Below are 12,717 nucleotides of genomic sequence, written 5' to 3' on the forward strand. Positions count from 1 at the left end.
CATTGACAGGCATCGTAATTTTAAACCGAATTTTGTTTTGTCCACCACCATTTACTTTGAACCTCCAACAGCGCAGTAGTCATTTTCAGCATTTTAAATGTGGTGGCTAAAGGAAGATAGCTTTTCAGCTATAGTCACAGCCCCGCCCAAACGACTCAAGGGACAACCGTGGAGCTGTTGTTTTTGTTTTTGCTTCATTGTGAAGCTACAAATACAAACGCGGGTAAAGGGGTCTTTAGCTTCTGCTCTGCAACATGCGTGGTACCTCAAAACAGACATTGCAACGCACCTACATATAGGTTATGCCCTCAGATTCATTGCAACTGCAACCTGCAGATACACCCGGCCACCTTTTGCATAGCCACCACCCAACACAACTCGCCCACATCACAGTGCATGCTTCTCAAACTGTTTTTTGTCAAGGCCCTACATTTAGCACTTCTGAACTCCTGAAACCATGCAATTGGACTTGCAGTCATTGGTAAAGATTGTGCTCACAAAAAAAAAAAAAAAAAATCCAGGGCAGTCCGTGTCAGATCCGGTTTGTGCCACCTTCCTGATAAGCAGCTAAAGCCACAGACCTTTTTTTAAAACGAGTTTAACCTATAACCCAAGCTGGCTCCTCATAGCTGGTATTCACTCGAATCCACTGCTGCATTTATACACATACCCGGTAAGCGTCTTCTGTTTTAGCTCATTTTCAGCTAATCTCTAATTGTATGTCATTTTTAATGAGATCTAAGAATGGAAGCAAGCGAGACATCTTCTGCAAGAACCTGAAAGAACAATTTAAATTAATATCAATACCATATGTTAATAATGAAGATGTTAACAAAAACACAGGTTGTAGTTTAATCACTGCCTCACTACTTATAACATATATTTATAACAAGCATATATATATATTTTATAACAAACGTTATTACTGTTAATTATTGCCTTGTTAACATTACTGTAACAGTGTAATAAAAAAAACAGGTGCTAATGTAATATTCAATATTGAATTCCACCAAAGAAATACTGCTAATTAATTTACCATCATTTCATATGAAGTGACATTAGCACCTTATTGCAAAACGTAAAATGTTTAAATTATCTGTATCACAAATCTTACAGTTTCTTTTCACATTTTCTTTAGTTTTCATTTCAGCGTTTTAATGAATCATCACGGGACAGTGTACAGATTGCCTTGTATTTAGCTATTTCTAAACTGGACTGAATAGTACTCATTTTGAGATAAGGGTGTTTTTTTGTCTTTTTAGGAAACCTAAAAATAAATTCTCAGTCCAAAACATTTTTTAATGTCAATTTAGAATGAGTAATTCTTGTAACCCGTTTTTATGCGTAGAGCCAGGGAAGGCAAATTACAAAACACGGTCACAGCTTTTCATTTAAATCCAGCACAGCGGGGTTCTATTTTAATTATCCAAACAGGGGTGAATTTTAATATCCCTTGTTTTCCATCAGCCTCATTTAACTGTATTTGATTGTATTTTATAGTATCAACCATTTCATGCATGAACTATTGAAAGTAGCTAAATATATTTTTCACTGAGAATTTTTTTTTTTTTTATTTGTTTCCATTGGTTTATATGGGGAAATAAATTGCATGCTGATATGAGGCTATCATGCATTTGTGTCTTCCACATGCCCTCATATAAAGACTAGAAGACAGTTTTTTTTTAATCTGTCCCAATATGATGTCGCTATGCATGAAAGGGCTAAAAGTGGCTCCCAGATTATTATAAAGCAAACAGAATAAAGAAGGGCATAGTAAACCTGAAATCCGAAAAATTAAACTGGGGTTGAGAAGCATAAATTACAAAATACTCTAACCAATGCTATTCTGAACCCCCAGCAGTCTGAATTAAGCTAAAATCCAAACCCTGCTCTCCTAACGATAATTATTAATTTCTTAGGAGATGCCCTTATCCTGGTCGATTTACAATTGTTATAAGATATCACATTATTTTCACATACAATTACATTATTTTTTTTACACATTATTTTCACATACAATTACCCATTTATACAGTTGGGTTTTTACTGGAGCAATCTAGGTAAAGTACCTTGCTCAAGGGTACAGCAGCAGTGTCCCCCATCTGGGATTGAACCCACAACCCTCCAGTCAAGAGGCCAGAGCCCTAACCACTACTCCACACTGCTGCCCAATGCAGACTAATAGCAGCTACATAAACTTTAATATCATAATTCTATGGGTGTGCAAACAATTTACAGCAGCCTCCATATTTTTTATTCATAAGATTGTTTCTAATTATTGACAAACATATAGGTACCAAAATCATAAAACAAGGACGTGACCAGGCATTTTAGTATGGTACAGATTACAGTCAATACAACGAACACATCACTAATCTGTATAGCCAGGTCCCAACTTTACTGAGAGCCGACTGTACTGGATTTATATCACGTGGCATAATTCAATTGCAATTGCATTTAACACTGCCTATATATATGTAGCCCAGCCTCTCCTTTCTACTTAACTTCAGAAAATAAAGAAAAATCTCAGGCACCCAAACTGTAGCGTGCCCAGAATAGATTCAGTCCACCCACGTTTTCTCAGATCTGACTGTTCAAATTTCAAAGTCACGCAATGCCAGCTTACATGTTATTATATGTCACTAAAACGTTATTTACAAAGTCATTTCCATTGAAGTACACAACGGTTTGGTACTTACTAGGTTATCACAATGCTTTACTTTTCTGAGAGTCGAGGGTTGTGTGAATGACTGGTGTCAGTGTGTATGCACGTCATTATTATTTTAGAATCCTCCTATCCCCACCAGTTCAACTAAGAAAAACTAGAACTACTAAAAAAAACTACTGAAAGAAATATGGAATTTATATAAACACCTCTACTCCCCTCCCGAAATGGACTGGCCTTGTTTTGAAAGGCAATGGCGCTTTTTTTTTCTCGTGAGACTTGGCAACACTGATGCTAAGTCACATGACTACCATTTTCCACACACCTATCTGCTTCAGTCAGCAGTCCTCTTGATGCAGTGAAAAGCGCATTAGTAACTTCTTCTATTACTAACTACTTAAGAAGGCTACAAATCCTGAAGACGACAGCAACAGTGCATCGACTACAACTGTGTGTAGAAATTACATACATGCATTACCTGTTGTATGTGATACTAGAAGTTCAATATACAACTAAAATTCGTATAATAATTCTTGTTCAAAAAAAAATGTTGGTGGTGTTCCTGGGCCTTCAGATTTAGAACTATGCCACTGGTCTCAACCCCTTGGCTTCTCTTTATTTCTGCAAAGAAGCCCAGTGCTGAGCTTGTGAATTATTTTGTGATGTAAACCGCTGTCAATTAAGGGCTAAACTGAGACTCATTTTACTGAGACAGATTTCAGTGTCTCTGTTCTGTAAACCATAAATAACCGAGTTGATTTTTAACTATTTCTCTTCCCACCTCCCCCTAGAGAATGACCACCCCAGAATATGACTATTACGAACTGACCTCCGATTACAGTTCGGAGCACGGATCCGACTACTCCGATATTCCCATCAAGTGCGAAGCGGAGGATCCCCAAAGCTTCCTCAATGTCTTCCAGCCCTGCATCCTGGCTGTCATCTTTGTTCTGGGAATGGTCGGCAACATCCTGGTCCTGATCATCTACACACTCTACCGGCGGTTAAAATCCATGACCGACGTCTTCCTCCTAAACCTGGTGCTGGCTGACCTGCTCCTGCTCCTCACACTCCCGTTCCGGGCGGTGGACGCACGCCACGGCTGGCTCTTCGGAGGCTGGCTGTGCAAGGTGGTGCGCAGCCTTTACAGCATCAACTACTACAGCGGCTTCCTGTTCCTCACCTGCATCAGCGTTGACAGGTACATAGCGATCGTCCTGGCCACCGTCGCTCACAAACTCAGACCGCAGACCATTTTCTACAGCAAGGTCAGCTCCGCCCTGGTGTGGCTGGTCTCCGTGGTTATGAGTGTGCCGGAAATGGTTTGGAGCAAAGTGGTGAAGATGGACGACCTGCACTGCGAGATGATCTTGGACGTGGAAGACAAGGTCGTAAAAGCTGCCACCCAGTTCGCGCAGGTGACGGTTGGGTTCTGGCTCCCATTTGTCGTCATGTTCTTCTGCTATTCGGTCATCACCAGGACCCTGTTAAAAGGAAGAAGCTTCCAAAAACTCAAAGCCCTGAAAGTCATCGGCGCACTGGTGCTTCTTTTTGTCCTCTTCCAGCTGCCCTACAGCGTCGTTCTGTTCCTGAAGACCACCGATTGGCTAGGGAGCAAGCAGGTGAACTGCGGCATCTGGGGACTCAAGCACGTGGCAGAGGGCGTGACCTGCAGCCTGGCATTTCTCCGGTGCTGCCTCAACCCGCTCCTCTATGGGTTTGTGGGGGTCAAGTTCCGCAATGACGTCCTTCTGCTGTTCAGGGACCTCAGGTGTATGAGCCGGTCCCAGTACAGCAGTCCCATCAGGGGCCTTCCAAGCAGCAGCAACAGGTTTTCATCCGTCTCCAACCGAACTACAGAGTCGTCTTCGGTGTTCTCTCTGTAGTTTCTTTGTTGTAGGGCTGTGCTGATATTCGTGCATGCCTTTAAGTAGCATTTATCGGCAGTTTGTTTTATTTTAGCAGATGCCTTTATCCAAGGCGACTTACAGAGACTAGGCTGTGTGAACTATGCATCAGCTGCAGAGTCACTTACAATTACGTCTCACCCGAAAGACAGAGCACAAGGAGGTTAAGTGACTTACTCAGGGTCACACAATGAGTCAGTGGCTGAGGTGGGATTTGAACCGGGGACCTCCTGGTTACAAGCCCTTTTCTTTAACCACTGGACCTCACAGCCGGCAGGTATGAAAGAAATCTATTCATTAAGGTGCTGTTTTCAAAGCAACTTAAAAGCTGTCCTTACCTCACCTTTGCAAGTGAGTACCGCTCAACGGCAAGATACTTCCCTGCATTGGGTCTTTTAAAAGCAGACTGGAAGATCTTCAGATGTGCTCCTTCGTAAATGTTGGGTGACTCTGTATGCAGCATATGTGTATTGCACATGTGGGCGTATGTCATATTCCATTGTGTCTTTTTTTCCAGTGCTGCACTGGAATTGACAAACAATCTGTATGTGCTTTAGAATTGTAAATACCAAATTTGGTAGTATTTAGCAGCATTGATCATTTATGCAATCGACTGTATCATGTTTTGGTATTTTACAGAATAATTTAGATTGTTTTAGAAATTAGAAAACTGTATGCTTTCCGTAAGATGATAAGACTTTTTAGCTAACGAGTTTAATTCCAGTGTGAACAATCAATCGTAATTTCTGCCTGTGCAAATTAAAGCCTGTGTAGAATTGTATCTTACTCATTTGTCAGTGAAACTCACTTGCTGATCAGAACTGACCGTAGGTACAACTTCAAAAATTTGACTTGTAATATTTATTGTTACCACAAGATGGAGCCTGTGTTTCAATTTTATTATATTACATGTTAACTTGTTGTGTGTCATGCAATATTTATTTTGACCACCAGAGGGCACCTTTGGCGAATGTTTTTACGTCACTGTAATGTTGACCTTTATTAGTAATGTTGCGGCTTCATATTAAAAGGGGTTTTGAAATAGCCTGGCTCTGTTTGATTTTGTATATTCACATGGTGTCATTTGAACCCTTTCAGTTATGAATTATTTGTATCAAGCTGAATAAACTCTGACTGGGACCTAGGAGTCCCGTGAGGTTCCAACGTGATTTCCGACGGCTCTAAGATATGTCGCAGTGTGTTGGTATAGCAGATTAAAAAGCTGTGGAGGCTCCCGCTGTTTATCACGTCAAGAGACTGAATTAGCACTCCCTTCCAGCTAGTAAATATTTCACAACACAGCTGTGTTTTCAGTCTGCTGAAGCGTCAGTCGGTGTTGGTTTTGGAAGCTGTGTAACCCAGCAGCCGGCTCGATGTGAGGGTCCTGAAGCAGGATTCAGGGCAGTCACTGCTCAAGGAGTTTGAATTTAACTTGGAATGCCTATGCTTCTGTGCTTCGGGCTTGATGTGTGTTATTATGCATCGTTACAATATACTTAATGTGTAAATCCTTTTGCCCTGTAAAGTAAAAAGATATATCTAAGTACACAGTTGTATCAGAAAATGGTTGGAGTTATATAGTGCAAAATACATTTACACCTTAAGTACATTGTAACTATGCATAACAGCATTGTCATTATGTGCAGGTACACGTGTACTTACGAAGTAACTACTATGTAAATGCACAGTAACTAGAGGCACTTCATGTAAAGTGTCAAAAAAGGAGGCTGTGTGGTCCAGGAGGTCCCCGGTTCAAATCCCACCTCAGCCACTGACTCACTGTGTGACCCTGAGCAAGTCACTTAACCTCCTTGTGCTCCGTCTTTCGGGTAATTGTAAGTGACTCTGCAGCTGGTGCATAGTTCACACACCCTAGACTCTGTAAGTCGCCTTGGATAAAGGCGTCTGCTAAATAAACAAATAATAATAAAAAAAAAAACGAATACAATTCTGTTCAATCGAATCGTATACATATTTTGCGTCTTATTTCTCTGCCGACTTTCATGTTGCAATATAAACGCAGTGTTGGTTAGATGACGTGTGTTGGTTAGATGACGTGTGTTGGTTAGATGACGTGTGTTGGTTAGATGACGTGTGTTGTTGATCTATTCAGCGGCACTGCTACAAACAGCACCCTCGTTTAGATAATTAAAGAAAGGGGCTGCTTGAAAAGCAACACCTGTAACAGCGTGCGTGCGTGCGTGCCTGCGTGCGTGTGACTCCCTAAAAGGTAAAGTTGCACGACATACTTTCCATGCGGGAGGTGGTGTTGATACACAGTGAATAAAGAAATATAAGTCCTACCACTGCCTTACTGCAGAATGAAACGGCTGTTAACTCCCCTGACACATATGGTAATCCTCAAAAGAAGTACACAGAATTGAGTTAAATAAACCTAACCTGATTCTCTGGGCTGCCCCTGTCATGGAAATTCAATGCAGTTTCAAATTCCTGTTAAAATGTTCAATACTAAAAACGTTTATGTGTAACGCTTTACCTTGAATTCACATGCCGTGCTTTTAAGCCACCTGCTGGACACTTACCACATTACAGTCCAGCGCTTTCTGTGTCAGACAGAGATTTAAATGACATCAAACTAATCAGGGAAATCGATAATAAAAAAGGGGGGGTCAGTATTGCAAGAAACCATTATCCAAAGCGTTTGCCTACTTTAAGTTGGTACCTTATATTCATAACAAGGATTGCTTTTCCCAGTAAACAAACAAACAAACAAACAACAAAAAAATGTTGAATGGCTTTGAACTTGTTAAATGTTTTAAGGTTAGGAGAAAGACGCGCACACAAACTGTGACACGCAAGTAGGGTTTGCAACGTCTGAGGTGCAAATAAATTTCTAAAAAAACGGGACCGCCGAACGGAAGGTGAGCTGTTAAAATCTGAAACTCTCTTTAGAAATCCTGTATTCACCCAATAGGAAACGTTTATGATATTACTACTGTAGCATTGACAACCAGTTCATAGTGTGCGTCTATTGCAGTAATATTGGATGCTAATTTGTGCTCAATTTATGGTGCTGGCATTTAGTGTCCCGGGACACCTTCCTCAAAACCAGGACGATCCAGGAAAAACAGGGACAGGTGGCGACCCTACTGCGCGGGTACTTATGAACAAACTGATATGTGTTGGGCAGAGGCACACTGTTGTGTGAGAGAACCCGAGAAGGATCATAAATATTCTAAATCTGATGTCGGTCACAGAGCCAGCCAGGGTGAGGAAGGTCAGAAACGACGTTCCCGGCACTCTTGCTGTGATGCAGTGCCAGCGGAACCTGATTGATATTTATTGAGCAGATGTGTGCATGGTCAGAAATCAAATTAAAATAATAATAATAATAGACTTACAATCGCAAGCAAATACAAATACATTCAAGTGTTACAATACAAGTCATACAATAAGAGCAAGAAATACAATAATTTTTGTTCAAGTGTGACAAACTAATATCAAATATCAAACCTGAATCATTATTAGATCTATTTTTACAATAAAGAAATCCTGGTTGAAGGTCAACAGGAAGCCGATATTGTATTTTGTAATATGAAATGTTGCTGTAATGGTGCTATTCGATTTCCACTAACGTACCTCGTCAGAAAGCAGCCTATTGATTTTATAACACAGCCCCTCCTCTCCCACAAGACAGCAATAATGACTAATAAAAGAAATAATAGGCCTCCACTGGCCTGGGTGAGAGGAGAGAGTTGCTTAGCAACCTTGACCTTCCAGTCCTACAAATGTATAACATTCTGAAAAAAAAAGTTGTACTTTTGACATGAAAAAAAATAAAAAAATAATAACTATACATCAAAAACTAGTATCAAAAAAAACTCCACGCTTATATATAATTCATAAGCATAGATTTACCGCCGTTTTTCGTTTGATCCGCAGCTATAAAACACTGAAATAAGGGTACATTTAGAAACACAAAAAGAAATTCAAGGACAGGTATTACTAGTAAGAGACTTTCACTGAAAGACATTGAGAACTGCTTTTAGTTGAAAACGGAACGTCATTGTCAGAAGAATTTAGAGGCAGGGCTGGGGTGCAGTATTGGCCGTGATTGTAGATTGAAAAAAAAAAAACCACGCAAAAGCGTCAGCAGACAGAAAAGCAGATATTCCTGATAAGCAAGAAGTCACACGGCGGACCAGACAAGACATCAACCGCCAGCGGACTGAACTGAAAAGGAGTCCGATTTCTGGAGCCGATACTGGACACAGTGCGGGGCAGGGGCAGAGAGAGAGAGAGAGATACATATATATATATTAGCATTTCTTTCCCCACCCAGTGCTGCACCCTGGCAATCCCAATTAATTTCCTTTTAACTGTTCTTAAGCAGTTATTTATCTCAGGTATTCGTTTCAGGATCACAAAGGCCAGAGGAACAGCAGGGAGAATGGTGCTCAAGTGTAAAATGCTGCTCCCCATTCCTTCAAGGCACACGCACACACACACAAACGCACGCACATGCACACACACCCACCTCACCACACGGAACGCGAGGTGAAACTTGTGGTACGAGGCATGGACTGACTTTGTCATTACCTCAAGCACCTACAAACAGTCAAATAGACCAAATGACTAACAATGCGAAATTAGTTAATCGTCAACAGCAAGATACACTAACATTGACAGGAAGTGTGTGGCTAAATCTATCAGAAGTAATTATATATGTAACTTTATATAGTAAATTACATCACAAACAAATTTAATAGATTTAAATAGGAATAAACGAGTGTAGTAACTATGGCATCAAAAGCCTAGAAGTATAAGTACCCTATAATAATAATAATAATATTTATTTTTATATAGCGCCTTTCATAGTGGACCACCATCACAAAGCGCTTTACAGAGGTAGGCTGTGAACTGTGCATTATATGCAGAGTCACTTACAGTAGGACATTGATTTAAAATTTGCCCAATTAACAATAGTTAAGCAAGGCGTGGGTTAAACTGCAGAGAACAGTGGAACGGGCTACAGCGACAAAACTCCGTCCCGCTTTGAATTTGGCACCTTGCCCGGGGGCTGGTGATGTAACACTCCGTGGAACAAGGAGGCCGGTCTTGGGTATGCATAAATTAAATAAGCCGACAGTGCCAAACCCTTGGGATGATGCCCCAGTTGAGTAGCTCCCTGCACACCGGATAACAGTTCCTCCTCAGTTAGTTAGTCAGTCAGTGTGCGTGTTTGTGTTACATTCTACCAAACGCTACAAGGCAGCCTGCAATGAACAGCGTATCTCAAAGTACTTATTTTTATTTGTATTTTTGCGTCAGTCCCCTTTCTCTCTCATTCTTGGCACCAGGAAGTAGTTATCAATATGGCTCGGGCAGGAATTGTGAGTGACTAAGTTGTGCATGTCACACGGACAGTCGTTTCTGGTGAGCAAGGTCTCGAACAACACTGTGATATAACCGTGGAGGAGTTCGGTTCTGTACAAGTTTGACGGTCTTCGTTAAGGCGATAAAGGAAACTCTCGTACCCTGATCTCATACTTTGTATTTTTAATTACACGTTCAAGATCTACGTGTTTTTTTTTTACTTTGGCTGTGCCTAGCAAGTGGAACGCGCTCCGTACAAGTTTCAAAAATCTGGTAAGCCTACCTGCTTAACCAACCTGCCTGACGTGGGTCTGTGTCTTGTGTCACTGGATGCTATCTCCAAAACCAAGGGCTGCAAAAGGCGCTGAGCTCTCTCAATTTGAATGCCTTTGCGAGGGTTTTGCTCGTTCATTTGCTGCAGGCACGGTTTCACGTTGCTTGGATGGGATTATGGAGAGAAAGAGGAGGAAGAGTCGTTCGAGTTACGGAGTAAGCTGGAGAAACCGGCGTGTAACGTGAGGGTAGGTATACCGGTGTTAAATCATGTCGTCATCTTCATAATAACAATGGTAATGATAATACGCGTGCGTTATTTTTTCTAGTACTGACTTCTCGGTTCTGTGTTGCAGTGTAAATGTGTTGTGGAAAGCGCAAAGTAGCTGTTATCAGATGTCATGAAATCATTCATTGATCGCCGTAGATCATAAATCCAAACTCAGGTAGGTTACCCGCAGGTCCGGTCCAGTTATGCACCCGCTGTGTTGTTAGCATGACTCAAATGTGATTCACAGAAACGTTGATATTCTTACGTCACAGGGGGTATTCTAGGTAAGTTTAGTCTGTTGCGTCACGCTGCTGCTTTTTTATTCAGTTTTACAGCTTTTGTTTAACGGTGCAATCTCTGTAATTATCTCCTACGTTTTTATAGCCATTGGTCACTCTAAATTGCCCTCTGTGTGAGTGAGTGAGTGTGTGGTGCCCTGCGAGGGACTGGCGTCCCGTCCAGGGTGTAGTCTCGCCTTGCGCCCTGTGTATGCCGGGTTGGGCTCCGGCTCACCGCGACCCTGTAAAGCGATTAATGATAATGGATGGTTGGATAGATGTTTTTTATAGCCGTGTGTGTGTGTAATTCCCTGCAGTGTTTTCTGTGATTAAGTCTGGTTAAACACGCTTCTGCGAGATAGTGGCGGAACTGACTAAGGGAAAGAATACGCTGGGATCGGGAAATATCCACTAATGATTCTTGCCACTTTGTTTATCCTGAGGGACTTTAAATTTACGCACGTTTATGTTCATTGTGCATGGGATTCAAGGGAGTACACACAGAACAAAGCACAACCAAAAACTCATGGGAAAAAAAAAAAAAGTCAAACTAACATTCTGAAACTGAATGTGTCTGTGAAAGCCGAAGCCATTTCCACACCCTACCTAAAACAATTGCACGTAAAGGGAATAATGTATACAGTATTTGTTTCCCAGAGTGACAGCTGAAAGAGTAATTGCGTGTGTGCTTGTGAGGGGTCACTAGGAAGATGTCTGGGTTCAATCAGAAAGGGCACTTTGTCTCCAGATCTGAATGAGCCTCCATGCAAAACAGCCCAGTGTTGCTCTCTGTGACTTTCTTCCTGCTTCCGACAGCAATCACTTTAAAACAAACACAAAAGGAACCACATCAGACGTCCCAGTTAGTTTCACGGACCACAACGGGGCCATACACAGTATACCCTGAGAACAGTGGGCCCATGGCACATCATTATTGTTATCAAACTGCAGTGCAAAAAGTACCCTGAACAGATGCATTTGAACGTCATGTGCTGTAACGTTTGCAGCCCTTCTTTCTCGGTGAAATACAAACCTGTTTGGTCCCCCCCCCCCCCCCCCCCCCCGACGCAGCTATGTTGGCAGTGAATCTAGAATGTTACCCAGTAGATCTAAACAAAAACGAATAGCTAGGAAATGTACCCATTGAGACTGAGGCCTCATTTACAAGGGGGTCCTGGAAACCTGATAAAAAGGACCATTGCAAAATACACACAACACGCTAAAAACATGTGGGGTTCAGACGTAATCAGCAGCACACAGAGGTGAAAGAACACAAGTTGACAAATAACAGTAAATGTACCGTTCCTATGCAAAAGATAATTCTCCGGTACGCATTCAAACCCTTGAAACACCCAAATGAACCGAATCCTGAGAGCTTAAGCTAGAGCCAATGCTTGTGCTTTCTACCAGAGCACTCAAACAAGGAGGCACCAAACCTTTATAAAAAAAACCCTTCAACACAATACCAATGAAAAAGCCTCTGGTTCACAGTGTTTTTCAGTTGCAACCACTAGCTTGACCATCTCCATGTCTAATGACGCTGATGGTTGCTTTTGAAGTCCGTGTTCGTACAGCCACACAGAGTCTGGCAGTGTTTAACTTTGTACAGATGGCTCTCAGGTCCTCCCCCCATCCCCCCCCTCTGGGATATCCTACACCGTGTCAAAGGGCTTTGATAAGACGCTGTCTTGAAGCCTTGCTTACATTCAAGGAAAAATAACCTTTCTTTCCACCTCCGGGATCAATTAAGTTTTAATTTCCAGACTACAACACAGACTAACCCCAAACAAGGGCCTGTGCACAGATGTGGTATATAGGCCTAGTCTTTTTTTATGATGAAGTGCACACTTTTTTTTTTGTTTAGCTGAAGAAAGTGGTTAATTTAAGTAACGGCGGCATGCAGAGTTCAGATCCTTGCACCCCACCCCAAATCGAGCGATTTCATTTTGAATGGCCTTGGCTGGCTGTGAAGTGGACAGGATGGTG

The 12,717-nt window shown here is 41.7% G+C and overlaps 2 protein-coding genes across 5 annotated transcripts in view; both read left to right on the top strand.

Annotated features, from left to right (window-relative positions):
- The first annotated feature begins 622 nt into the window (after positions 1-622).
- LOC117434463 (C-C chemokine receptor type 7-like) lies at positions 623-5,525 on the top strand. The gene is made up of 2 exons (XM_034057024.3): positions 623-673; positions 3,457-5,525. The coding sequence occupies exon 2, from the start codon at positions 3,460-3,462 to the stop codon at positions 4,549-4,551; it is 1,092 nt and encodes a 363-aa protein (XP_033912915.2). The 5' UTR covers positions 623-673; positions 3,457-3,459; the 3' UTR covers positions 4,552-5,525.
- Positions 5,526-9,701: 4,176 nt separating this feature from the next.
- LOC117435032 (unconventional myosin-X-like) overlaps positions 9,702-12,717 on the top strand; it is a 33,666-nt gene continuing 30,650 nt past the window's right edge. For 3 of the 4 annotated variants that reach the window (XM_059002880.1, XM_059002882.1, XM_034057894.3), the window contains exon 1: positions 9,702-10,430. In XM_059002880.1, coding sequence (XP_058858863.1) covers positions 10,293-10,430 — 138 coding nt within the window. In that variant the 5' untranslated portion in view covers positions 9,702-10,292. Of the gene's footprint in view, positions 10,431-10,533; positions 10,629-12,717 lie in introns of those variants that run through there. The other variant, XM_059002883.1, reaches the window with a different exon arrangement.

This window comes from Acipenser ruthenus, chromosome 28 (genome assembly GCF_902713425.1).
Source record: "Acipenser ruthenus chromosome 28, fAciRut3.2 maternal haplotype, whole genome shotgun sequence".
Classification (NCBI taxonomy): Eukaryota; Metazoa; Chordata; class Actinopteri; order Acipenseriformes; family Acipenseridae; genus Acipenser; species Acipenser ruthenus.

Bases quoted from the DNA above. Each gene is read 5' to 3' on its own strand.
- LOC117434463 (XM_034057024.3), top strand. From the start codon at position 3,460: ATGACCACCCCAGAATATGACTATTACGAACTGACCTCCGATTACAGT.